At 36.1% G+C, this 13,467-nt stretch overlaps 1 protein-coding gene across 3 annotated transcripts in view; it reads left to right on the forward strand.

The window, feature by feature from the left end:
- Positions 1 to 13,467, forward strand: part of LOC105475346 (reelin) — a 510,664-nt gene that overhangs the window by 380,626 nt on the left and 116,571 nt on the right. For all 3 annotated transcript variants that reach the window (XM_011730519.3, XM_011730520.3, XM_011730521.3), the window contains exon 28: positions 5,278 to 5,510. In XM_011730519.3, the coding sequence (XP_011728821.2) occupies positions 5,278 to 5,510 (233 nt within the window). The remainder of the gene's footprint in view (positions 1 to 5,277; positions 5,511 to 13,467) is intronic.

Genomic DNA, 13,467 nt, shown 5'->3' on the forward strand with positions numbered 1-13,467 from the left:
ACAAGGAGTTAGTCATAAATAATATGATTAGTAAAATGTTATCCTTGTTTAGATTCTGATGTTAAACTATAATGGAAAAATATCAATAACAATATATGATCTATATTCATTTGTTGGTAATACCTAAAGTAGTAACAAAATAACGTTAATAGCAAATATATTTCCAGAATACTATGCTGTTTCTCATCTGACACCTTTTCTATTTAATTAATCACAAACCATGGTTGTGTAGGTATTAAAGTCTGCAAGGTAATATTCTGAAATTTTAAAAATCTAAATTTAAAAAATAGTGTTAAATATTTCAAGCACTTAAACAATGATCAGGAATGCAAACTGCTTAAGAAAATCTTAATTTTCTACCATTTGACCCAGCAATCCCATTATTGGGTATATACCCAAAGAAGTGTAAATTTTTCTACCATAAAGACGCATGCATGTGTATGTTCATCAAAGCACTATTGGCAATAGCAAAGACATGGATTCAACCTAAATGCTCATCTGTGGTAGACTGGATAAAGAAAATGTGGTACATATACACCATGGAACACTACACAGACATAAAAAAGGATGAAATCATGACCTTTATAGCAACATGAGTGGAGCTGGAGGCCATTATCCTAGGCAAACTAATGAAGGAACAGAAAAACAGATACCACATGTTCTCACTTGTAAGTGGGAGCTAAACAATGAGAACACATGGGCACATAGGGGAGCAACGGACACTGGGGCCTACTTGAGGATGAAAGGTAGGAGAAGGGAGAGGATCAAAAAACTGCCTATTGGGTAGTATGCTTATTACCTGGGTGACAACGTAATCGGGACAGCAAACTCCTGAGGCACACAGTTTATCTATATAACAAACCTGCACATGTACCCATGAACCTAAAATAAAAGCTAATTTAAAAATTTTTAATTTTCATATCACACAAGCAGAAAGCTATTAATTTGTGGTTATTTAATAAGTATAGAGCACAGATCATTCAGGGGTTGATAATTAGTGTATGTTTGAAACCTGCCTATAAGAATTCTGGGTGCCATTTGTACAAAAATACACAGGGCTGGTGCAGTTTTTGTGATTACTTGCTGTGTGATAAACACTAGCTAGTCCTGGGACTATAGAAATGAAAAATGTGACCCCACATGAATACCTGTGTAACAAACCTGCATGTTCCACACATGTATCCTGGAACTTAAAGTAAAATTTAACAAAAAAAAAAAAGAAAAAGAAAAATATGACCTTAGCTTTCAAGGAACTAGAGAATGAGGCAGAAAAGTGAACAGTCACAATAAAGTCACAAGAATGCTGCAGTATAAGTTGGCTCTAGGTGCTATAACAATACTCTGCATAGTGCCTAACATGTTTCAGGCACTCAAAAAATGTCTGTTAGTTGAATAAATGGATGGATGGTTGAATGGATGGATGGCTGGGTGGAAAGACGGATAGGAGTAAAGGAAGGAAAGGAAGGGGAAGGGAGGAAGGGTGGATTGATGGATGAGTTCCAATTGGAAGTCTCTGGAAATACAGAGACTTAGCCAGCTGAAGAATGGAGGGGCAGGAATTCCAGTTAGAGACAACAAAATGAGCAAATACATGAAAATACACCGAAGTGCAAATGAGAAAAGGGGCAAGTCTAACTTTGAGGACTGTGGAGTATGTGCAGCAGAGATGAGAGATAAAGTTGACTCTGATGGGCATTATATTCTACATTAAGTCACTTGAACATTATCCCAAGAGCAATGAGTCATGAAAGATTTTTAGCCTGTTGAATGCCAGAATCAGACCTGTGTTTTAGAAGAATCATTCAACTGCAGTATGGATGTTGACCCAATAGAAGAGGAAACCAGAGTTAGCAAGTACATTCATTCCTTCATTCAGCAAATACTTATAAAGTCTCTATATTCTATTCACATTTCTGGGTTATGGAAATAAATACAGAGAGTATGAAATAGGGTAATGGAGGATCTTTACCATTTTATAAAAGGTTGTCAGGTTGGTTGGCGTCACTAATAAAATGACACTCTTAAGCCACAACCTATAGAAAGTAAAGGAGTGAGTCATGCAGTTATGTGGAAAAGATCATTCCAGGCACAGAAAACAAAAAGAACCAACATCTTGAAGTAGGAATGTTCTAGAAACCACAAGTATGCCATTGTGACCATAGCAGAGAAAGTGAGCAAGAGTAGGCCAGATGAAAAAAGTAAGGTCAAACTTTGACTTCTGTTCTGAATAAAATAGCAGAAAGGTGACACATTCTGATTTAGGCTTTTAAAGAATCATTGCTCTGGTAACTGTGCAGGGTCAAGGGCAGAAACATTAGCAGCTATCCAGTGATCCAAGTAAGAGATTATGGGAGATAGGACCTGTGAAAGAGGCAGAGAGAAATGATCAGATTTTTAAATATATTTTGAGTAAAGTAAGGATGCTAGAGCTGTAATCGAAGTCAGAAATGAGAAGGCCAGGTTGAGGCATAGCATGCGTTATAAAGATAAATAAATGAGTATAAAGATGTTAAAGTGATACAATCAATAGATTTGGGTGACTGTTGAGTAATAGAATGGAGTCTAGAATTATTCTCTTATTTCTGGTTCTGGCTGCTGAACTACAGAAAAATGAGGGTTTGCTTTAGGAGAGCAGTTGAAGAGGACTGGCTTGGACATAATGGAGTTACGGGTGCTGATGGGCTGCTGAAGTGGAAATGAAAAGGAAGTGGTAATGTGTATTTGTCCAGAAAGTAGGAGAGAGGTCATATCTGTTATTCAGACTACAGGCATTCAGAAGAAACATGAGGTTATGATTGTGAATGAGATTAAGAAGCATGCATACAGTAAAATGATAAAGTCAAGACTGAATCACAGAAAACACCAACACTTAAAAGGCAGGCTAGATGGTCAATAAAAAAGAAATGGTTAACAATGTTAAAAGCAATAGAAGAATCAAGTAAAAGAAGGATTAAATTTTCCCATTGCATTTTGTGAGATAGACAGTTTCCTTGGTAATTTCACTGGGGCAGCAGCAGCAAAAGTCAGATTACAATGGATTTTAAAATGTTGAGTAAAGAGGTCTACACAATGCATACGGCCTTTCTCTCAATTTGTTTAGCTGTGTAGTTAGAGGGAGACCAAAAATCAGGGAGAATTTTTATGTTCTTTTGTTTTATTTTTAAAGGTAGGAGAGACTTAAACATATGTATCTGATCCATAGAAGGTACACAAGTAAATATTTGTTGAAGGTATGCCTAAATCCTGAATGGAAAGTTTAAGATAAATTATATGTTTAATACAAATGAGAGTATGTCTACACTACCCTATTACCTGATTTCTAAAGCACGAACTTGTCACAGAACTTAAAGTTCCAACGACTTGTCTATGTTAGAAACAACAGCAATCATGGCAAATTTAAGACAAAAAGTTAACTAGACGTGCCCAATGTGGCTGCTTTCACTACATACCAGCCAAAGGCCTTTGGTACTATTGAGTAATGCAGTAAAAGGAATTTGTGTTAGAAGAGTTTAATCATGCATCTGAGAGGGTTAAGTCTTTAATTATATTCTTGATGTTTTACTATATAAACTTGGATAAATTGTGCACAATAAAATTTCTAACCAAATTATAAATTCTCTGAGAGATGCTTTCTAGCTCTGAGTATGGAAATAAAGAAGATACTAAATCTTCTTTTTAAAAACTAGATAAAGCTACCTTATAGTCATCAGGATTAACTGATTGACCTCCTGAGCTATGGCTCAATATTATTAGCCCATGACTCTACCTTTATATCATCCTTTTTTTTTTTTGTCATATCATGTTCTTTTCATTCCTGATTTCAATTTTCCTTCTAAAACTCAGACTATTCTTATTTAGTAAAGGCTTATACAACAAAATGTGTGGCTCCAGCCAACAAATGAAATAAGATGTGAATAGGCCATTCATATAAGATGGCATGTAATTAAATGAACATGAGAAAAAGAGTTTGACATTTGTAATTTTAAAAAATGTAATAAAATTCATTACACATTTATTTGGAAATAAACTGTCTTAAACTATAATACTCAATGCCTAAACTGATTCATTTGGACTCAACCAATACAAAATGAACACACATAACTAGAAAATTTTAAGTGTTTCTACATTTTGACTCATTAATGCTACTCTCAGGAATTTATCTGGTGATGACAAATCAACCAAAGAAGAAAGGTGTATTCTCTGCAATGCTATGTATAACAGAATGTGGAGGAAAGCTCTAGATGTGTAATAATTTCAACTATATGACCAATATATAGATTCCCTATAAAGATCAGTAGAGAAAATAGAAAAGTAAGGACAGTTATGATAGACTAGTGGGATTTAGGTTGTATTTTTACAGTTTTTTAAATGTTATTAATCCTATGATGACAGTCCTCCCTAAAGGTATACCAAACAGTAACAGGTTCATTTCTGGATTATGTTGATTATTTGATGCTGTGATAAACACTTAACTCTTACATCTAAGTTGACACTGATTTTATTTTATTTATTTTTATTTTATTTTATTTATTTATTTATTTATTTATTTGAGATGGAGTCTTGCTCTGTCGCCCAGGCTGGAGTGCAGTGGTGTGATCTTGGCTCACTACAACCTCCGCCTCCCGGGTTCAAGCAATTCTCTACCTCAGGCTCCCGAGTAGCTGGGATTACAGGTGTTCGCCACCACGCCCAGCTAATTTTTGTATTTTTAGTAGAGACAGGGTTTCACCATTTTGGCCATGCTAGTCTTGAACTCCTGACCTCATGATCCATCGGCCTCAGCCTCCCAAAGTGCTGGGATTCAAGCATGAGCCACCGCGCCTAACCAGTTGATGCTGATCTTTAATGAGCTTTGGCAAGGAAACAGAAGGATGCTCGTTCCACTGAAACCTTCCTGTACTGAAGAAGACAGCTGCTTCTCCATCTTATGGTTTCCTCTGTTTGTACCCTCTGAGGAGGGAGAAAGAAGCAGTTTCTTGGCATATATTTTGTCTGGGACTCAAGAACCACCGACACTGTGCTTCTCTCTTCTCTCCTATAATCCCAAGAAATCCACAAAATGAGTCCAGCTTTCTAGTAAAAAGTACCTATTGTTTGCTTAAACGAAGAATTCCAGAATCTATTGAAGGGTCTTGGTTGGCACTGAGCTCACAATTCCTATCATTGTAAATTCAATGCAGATCCATTGGAAGGCACCCTGGATGCTGTAGCACCTAATTTGTTGAGTGATGACTTAGAACCAAAATCTTGTATAATTCTTGTCCTTCCTTTTAACAGCTAAACATAGGGTGTGCCAATCAATTCAGCAATACTGCTCCAGTTCTTCTTCAATACTCTCATGATGCTGGTATGTCCTGGTTTCTGGTGAAAGAAGGCTGTTACCCAGCTTCTGCAGGCAAAGGATGTGAAGGAAACTCCAGAGAACTAAGTGAGCCCACCATGTATCACGCAGGGGACTTTGAAGAATGGACAAGAATCACCATTGTTATTCCAAGGTCTCTTGCATCCAGGTAAAGTAAGCATTCTTAATAGGTTTGGGCCATTAAGAAAGACACAATCCCAAATGCTGTAATCCTAAATGTTGAAATCCTAAAAGATCAAAATCCTGAAAATACAATTCTGGAAAAAATAATTTTAAAATATTTTAAATTATTTTTAAAATTATTTTTAAATATTTTAATTATTTAAATAATTTAAATATTTAATTAATTTAAAATTATTTAAAATATTTTAAAATATTTTAAAATAATTTTTTAAACATTTATATTTTAAAAGGGGGATTTATTTGAGAAACAAAAACATGACAGAACACTTCATAGGCCATTTTACACAATACTTATTTTTGCAAGCATACACATTCAGATATACTAAAGACCGCTGCATTGGTTTAACATTTATGAGCAGACAAAATGTATACATAGAGAAATAGGTTAAAAAGCAAAATGTATAAATGTATATCACTATGGTTGGTGATTGTTTGCACTCAGCTGTATAAATGTGGCCATCTGAAATGCAGACAATTTAACTCTTTTGATGAGATTGATCAAAAACCTCAGTGGGTTACCACTGCATATGCAGTCACCAGAAAGCTGAGACCCGAAGAAATTTTATCTTTCACAAAAGCAGATGTATGAAAAAGATGTCTCTCGCTTTATCGAGTAAGATTTTAGCGTTTTTAGGTACACGCACAGTGTTTACACGCAACGTCAGCATTGCACTTTTGTGAAGTCAAATTTGCAAAAAAAAAAATTCATAAAACAAATTATAACTCTCTGAAAGTCCTTACACAATTTACACATCCCGTATTGGAAATGATGTGAAGACAGAGCACAACAAACAGATAGCATAGCCAATTGGCACAGTGTGGGAAGGGCAGAAGTCCTATGACTGGATAATTTGGCGGGGGAGATTTCTTGTATTTTTGGAGGTTTCTTGTATTGTTTTCACTTCTATGATCTTCAAAACACTCACTACACTTATATTTGGAGAGTAGTTGTGGTCTACAGAGTTTGTAGGGATATGCTGTCTGAAAATCTGGTTATTGCTGAGCCATTGCAATTAAACAATTTTCTGCTTTCATAGCACCAATCATAACTAGCTTTTACACTTTTGTATGTTTCATTTGCCAGAGTATATGTGAAATATTGTTACATGTACATAATGCATACTGATTATGTCAGGATATTTATGGTGTCCATCACTTGAGTACAGTATACTTTTGTTAAGTATAGTCACCCTTCTCTGCTATCAAGCATTGAATTTATTCCTTCTATCTTACTGTATGTTTGTACCCTTTAAACCATTTCTTTTCATCCACCTCCCTCCCTCTCTTGGTACCCATCCTAGTCTCTGTTATCTGTCTTTCCACTCTCTACCTCCATGTATGAAAAACATGTGATCTAATATTTAGCTCCCACATATAACTGAGAATATGCAATATTTGTCTTTTTGACCCTGGCTTATTTCACATGAAATAATGGCCTCCGGTTCCATCCATGTTGCTGCAAATGACATATTTTCATTCTTCTCTATGGCCAAATAGTATTTCACTGTGTATATCCATTCTTCTGTTGATTAACATTTAGGTTGATTCCGTATCTTAGCTATTGTGAACAGTTCTGCAATAAACATGAAAGTGTAGGTATCCCTTTGATATATTGATTTATTTTTCTTTGGGTAGACACCCAGTAGTAGGATTACTGGATCATATGGTAATTTTATTTTTAGTTTTTTGAGAAATCTCCATACTGTTTTCCACAGTGGCTGTACTAGTTTACATTCCCACCAACAGTGTATAAGAGTTCCCTTTTCTTCATATCCTCACCAACATCTGTTTGTTTGTTGTCTTTTGAATAATAACCACTGTGGCCGGGATAAGACACTATTTTATTGTGGTTTTGATTTGCATTTCTCTGGTGATTAGCGATGTTGACGTTTTTTCATATACCTTTTCACATTTGTATGTCTTCCTTTGAGGAATGTCTATTCATGGCCTTTGCCCACCTTTTAATTTTATTTATTTATTTATGTTGCTGTTGTTTGAGTTCTTTGTATACTCTATTCCTATTATATTGGTCCCCTGTTGAATGAAAAGTTGCAAATATTTTTCCCATCCCATAGGTTGTCTCTTCACTCTGTAGATTATTTATTTTATTGTGCAGAAGCTATTTTTAGTTTAACAAAGTCTCATGTGTCTGTTTTTGTTTTTGTTGGCTGTGCTTTTGAGGTCTTAGTCATAAATTCTTTCTAGACCAATATCCAGGAGAGTTTTCCATAGGTTTTTCTTCTAGAATTTTTGTAGTTTGGGGCCTTATGTTTAAGTCTTTAATCCATTTTGAGTTGATTTTTGCATGTGGTGAGAGATATGGGTCCTGTTTCATTCTTCTGCATGTGGCTGTTCAATTTTCGCAGCACCATTTATTGCAGAGGGTGTCCTTTCCCCAGTGTAAGTTCTTGTCAGTTTTGTCAAAGATTACTTAGCTATAAATCTGGGGCTTTATTTCTGTATTCTCTATTCTGTTCCATTGGTCTATGTGTCTATCTTTATACCAGTATCATGGTGTTTTGCTTATTATTGCTTTGTAGCATAATTTGAAGTCAGGTAAGGTGATGTCTCACATCCTTCTTTTTGTTTAGGATTGCTTTGGCTCTTCAGACTCTTTTTTTATTCTATATGAATTTTAGGGTTGTTTTTTCTAATTCTGTGAAAAATGACGTTGGATAGGAGTTATGTTGCATCTGTAGATTGCTTTCAGCATTGTAATCATTTTAACCATATTGATTCTTCCAATCCATGAGCATGGGATTTTTTCCATTTGTTTTTGTGATCTACAGTTTCTTCCATCTACAGTGTTTTCTGGTTTTCCTTATAGAGATGATTCATCTCCTTGGTTAAATGTATTCCTAGGTACTTATTTTATTTTGGAGATTGTCAATGGGATTGAATTCTTGATTTGGTACTCAGCTTCAATGTTACTGGTATATAGAAATGCTCTGATTTTTGTACATTGATTTTCCATCCTTAAAATTTACTGAAGTTATTTTTCAAGTCTAGGAATTTTTTGGAAGAGTCCTTAGGGTTTTCTAGGTATAAGATCATGTCATCAGTGAACAGAAATAATTTGATTTCCTTTTTCTCAATTTGGATGCTTTTTATTTCTTTCTCTCGCTTGACTGCTTTAGCTAAGACTTCTAGTACTGTGTTGAACAGGAGTGGTGAGAGTGAGCACCCTTGTATTGTCCCACTTCTTGGGAGGAATGATTTTACCTTTTCCCCATTCAGTGTAATGTTGGCTATGGGTTTGTCATGTATGGCTTGTATTATTTTGAGGTGTGTTGCTTTGATGCCCAGATTGTTGAGGGTTTATATCGTATCAACATCATGAATGGATGTTGGATTTTACCTAATGCTCTTTCTGCATTTATTGAAATTATCATATGTTTTTTGTTTTTAATTCTGTTTATGTGGTGAATGACATTTACTGATTTAGGTATGTTGAACTATCCTTATATGCATGGAATAAACTCATTCAATCATGATGTATATCTTTTTGATGTGCTGTTATTTTCAGTTTGCTAATATCTTCTTGAGGATTTTTGTGTCTGTGTTCATCAGGAATACTAGCCTGTTTTGTTTTTTGGTTGTGCCCTTGCCTAATTTTGGTATCAGGGTGATTCTGGTTTTGTAGACTGAGTTAGGAAAGAATCCTCTCCCATCAATTTTTTGAATAGTTTTAGTAAGGTTAGTACCAGCTCTGCTTTGTACATCTAGTAAAATTTACTTGTGAATCCATCTTGTACTGGGGTTTTGTTGTTGTTGTTGTTGTTGTTGTTGTTGTTGTTTTGTTGGAAGACTTTTTATTACTGCTTTAAAATCATACTTATCATTGGTATGTTCACAATTTCTATTTCTTCGTAGTTAATGCTTGGGAGGTTGTATGTTTCCAGGAATTTATCTGTTTTCTCTAGGTTTTTTAGTTTGTGTGCGTAGAGATGTTCATAGTAGTCTCCAATTACCTTTTTTATTTCTCTGGTATCAGGTGTAATGTCACCTTTGTTATCATTTCTGATAGTGCTTATTTGAATCTTCTCTCTTTTACGTAATCTAGCAGTCTATTAACTTTGTTATCTTTTCAGAGAACCAACTTATCATCTCATTGATCCTTTGTATTATTTTTCTTGGTTTCAATTTCATTTAGTTCTGCTCTGATCTTTGTTATTTCTTTTCTTCTGGTAGCTTTGGGTTTGTTTTGTCTTCATTTTTCTACTTCCTTGAGGTGCAATTTTAAGTTGTTAATTTACAGTCTTTCTATTTTTTTATATATGCATTTAAAGCTATAAACTTTCCTGTTAGCACTGCTTTTGCTGTATCTCAGAGGTTTTGATATAGTGTCCCTATTTTCATTTGTTTCAAAAAAATTTTTATTTCTGCCTTAATTTCATCACTTACCCAAAGATCATTCAGGAGCCAGTTGTTTAGTTTCCATGTAATTTATATACTTTTGAGATTTCCTCTTGGTATTGATATCTAATTCTATTCTGCCATGATCTAAGAAGATACTTAGTATAATTTAGATTTTTAAAAATTTATTGAGACTTGCTTTGTGGCCTAGCATATGGACTGTTTTTGAGAATGTTCCATGTGCGGAAGTGAAGCAGCATGTTCTGTGGTTGTTGGGTATAATGTTCTTTGTGTGTTATGTCCATTTGGCCTGGAGTTCAATTTTAAAAATCCAGAGGTTCTTTGTTCATTTTCTGCCTCTGTAATCTATCTAGTGCTGTCAGTGGGGTGTTAAAGCTACCAATATTATTATGTTGCTATCTGTCTCTATTCTTAGGCCTAGCAGTATTTATTTTATGAATGTGGGTGTTGCATGGTTGGGTACATATATTTAGGATAGTTGTGTCTTCTTGCTGAATTGAACCCTTTACCATTATATAATGCCCTTTTCAGTCTTTTTAAACTTTTATTGAATTACAGTCTGTTTTATCTTACATGAGTATAGCTACTCTTACTCATTTTCTTTTCCATTTGGGTGGTATATCTTTTTCCACCCCTTTGTGTTGAGTCTGTAGGTGTCTTTACCCATTAAGTGGGTCTGTTGTAGGCAACAAATAATTGGACCTATGTTTTCTTATCCAATCTGCCAGTCTATACCTTCTTAGTTGAGCATTTAGCCCATTACATTCAAGGTTAATACTGATATGTGAGGTTCTGTGCCTTTTGGTGCACTGCACAGTCCTTTCCCTGGGGAGCAATACTCCCTGTAGGATAGAGAATTGGGGACCTTGTAGTACCTTTGGGTCCAGCCAGTGCTGCTCCACTGCACCCTTCCAAGTGGACATTGGAGATGTCAGCAGGAACTCCTGGGATGTGGAGATATGGGGACTGTTACCAAGGGCAAGATGCAGTCCTATGGCAGCAGCACTCCCCAGATGGCTCCCTGCTGCAGCTGTTCAGGTCTCAGGAGTGAGGCATGAGTGACCCAGCGTGAGTTCACTGTCTGGTGCATTGCCTTCACAGGGTCTCCAAATCACCACCCATGCTAGTGTCAGAGTTTGTGTGGGTGGTGGCGCTCTCCCACAGCTCGGATTGCAGCAGTCTGTGGCAGGGGTGTGGACTGCTGAAGCTCTTTCCCCATAGTTCCAAGCCCCACTAGGTTCCTGGCCACTCTCAGCCATGCTGGCTACTTGTTTCCTTCTCCTTTTGTGCCTCAGGTGTTTTCTGTGAGTTCTCTATTAGTCTTTAGTATTCTCTCCTAGATTCAGGGTATGGTTATCTACTCATAATTTTGGTTCTTCCTTGGGGAAAGGATGAGTGTCTGATATCTCTGGTCAGCCATCTTGAACTGGAATCTTCTAAACTTTTATCTTTCACTATTAAGTCACTTCATATACTTAACTTGTCACAGGCTTTTTGTGAGGAAACAAATTTGCAGATCTCTTTCATTGTATTGTAAGGAATACAGTAAGAAGGAGTGATATTTGGCTTCCCTAGTATCAAATCTGAATTAGTTAGGGTTCTCCAGAGAGCCAGCATCAATAGGATATGTATATATATAGATACATGAGAGGGGATATTTTTTTTTTTAGAGGAAATTGGTTCACACGATTATGGTGGCTAACTAGTTCCATGATAGACACCTGCAAGCTGGAGACCCTGAGATGTCAGTAGCATGGCTCAGTCTAAGTCCAAAGGCCTCAAAACCAGGGAAGCCAATGGTGTAATTCTCAGAGAGAGGCTGGAAGCCTCAGGCCCCAGGGAGCCTCTGATGTAAGCTCTGGAGTCCAAAGGCTGGCAAACCTGAAGTTCTGATGACCAGGGAAACAGAAGAAAAGTCTGTCCTATATCTCAGAGAGATACCAGTTTGCCTTCTGTATTTGCTTTCTCTTCACCTTCTGGCTAATTGAATGGTGCCACCAACTCTGAGGGCAGATCTTTCCCACCTAGTCCACTCAGACTTACCCTCACAGACAGGCCCCAAATAATGCTGCACCAGGTTTCTAGGTTTTCTTTAACCCAGTCTAGTTGACACCTGAAATTAACTCCACAGTCCATCTCTTGTCAACTCGGAACCCATATGCATCTCTTTAAACCATACTTATTTTTCAAATAAAGACAAGGTAATAGTTCCACCGAACATGATGTGACAATCCTGCATGATCTCCTCCCCAGAATTAAGCTTTCAGAACTTCAACATTTGGGATTTTCATCTTTTGGAATTGTGATTTGGGGTATTTTCGATGTTCGAAATTTTAGGTTTTAGGGAGTTTCATCATTCAGGATTTCAACTCTAGGGATTATGGTGTTCATGATTGTGTCTTTTGGGTTTATGATCAGCCTACATTCTTATGTGCTGTGGCTGCAATTTATGGGGAACATTTATGTATCTCAATTACCTCAATAACTTAAAAGAATTTATATAGTCTAGTTATACCTATCCAAGTTGAAGTAGTGACTACTGAGGAAAAGAGCCCTGGGACAAAATTTCCAAAATGTCTGTGTGTGTGGTGTGGGGCAGGGGGTGCACGCAAGCACGCACGTGCACATGCTTGTAAGACACATTTACTTATTTATTCAGCAAATATTTATTGAGTGTCTATGTGTGCGTGTACAAAAGTGCTGTTCTGGACACTGAGAGTACAGCAGTGAACAAAATGTATTGAAGGCTAAAAGAGTTATAAGACATTATTATATCAGACTTTCACTACACATAGATTGTTAATGATTTAATGCCTCCTTATATACACATAGACAAGTTGAGATATCTTACAATATAAATGTTCCATTTAAATGATTATTAAAATAAATAATAAAACAATAAATTAAAAATCAGTTAATGGGAAGAATGAAATCAATGGACTGAGAACATGAAGTGAATTAGTTTCAGGAAAGGGGCAACAAATTAACTCTTAGCTTCCTGGCAGCTCAGACAAAGAGAGAAAATATAGACTCATTTAGTTCCCATTGTTGAGTAATAAAAAGGAAAGCAGATGCATTCTGATTTTTTTAAAGGTGTGCTTTTTTTTAGGCTTGGTAATTCAGAATAAATTTATAGCATGTATGCTTGTACTAGATAGAAGAGGTAACGCAGAGATCAGTATTTTTAACTATATCATTTTACAAAAGATAAACATTTTTCAAGTAGGCACTTCTTAATTGAATTCTAGAAAACAACATTAATTGTCACTCATGATAACAATTAATCGTGACTCAGTCAAGGCATTTCTGTTCAGACCTGAGATGATATAATAAGTCTATTTGCACTGCTTCCTGATGACATAGCATATGGTTTGTATGCTCATTATTGCCATTCAACAATATTTCCAGCTTTCTTTTTCCCTAGAGGATTATACTTTCCCCACAGCCTGTAAAGTTTGGCATGTCTAAATGAAATGTGAATGAAAATGAGACATAGGCTTTAAGAGCCCATGTACACTTTGCCATCTTCCCTGCTCTGTGGAAGC

Source organism: Macaca nemestrina, chromosome 4 (genome assembly GCF_043159975.1).
Source record: "Macaca nemestrina isolate mMacNem1 chromosome 4, mMacNem.hap1, whole genome shotgun sequence".
Taxonomy (NCBI): Eukaryota; Metazoa; Chordata; class Mammalia; order Primates; family Cercopithecidae; genus Macaca; species Macaca nemestrina.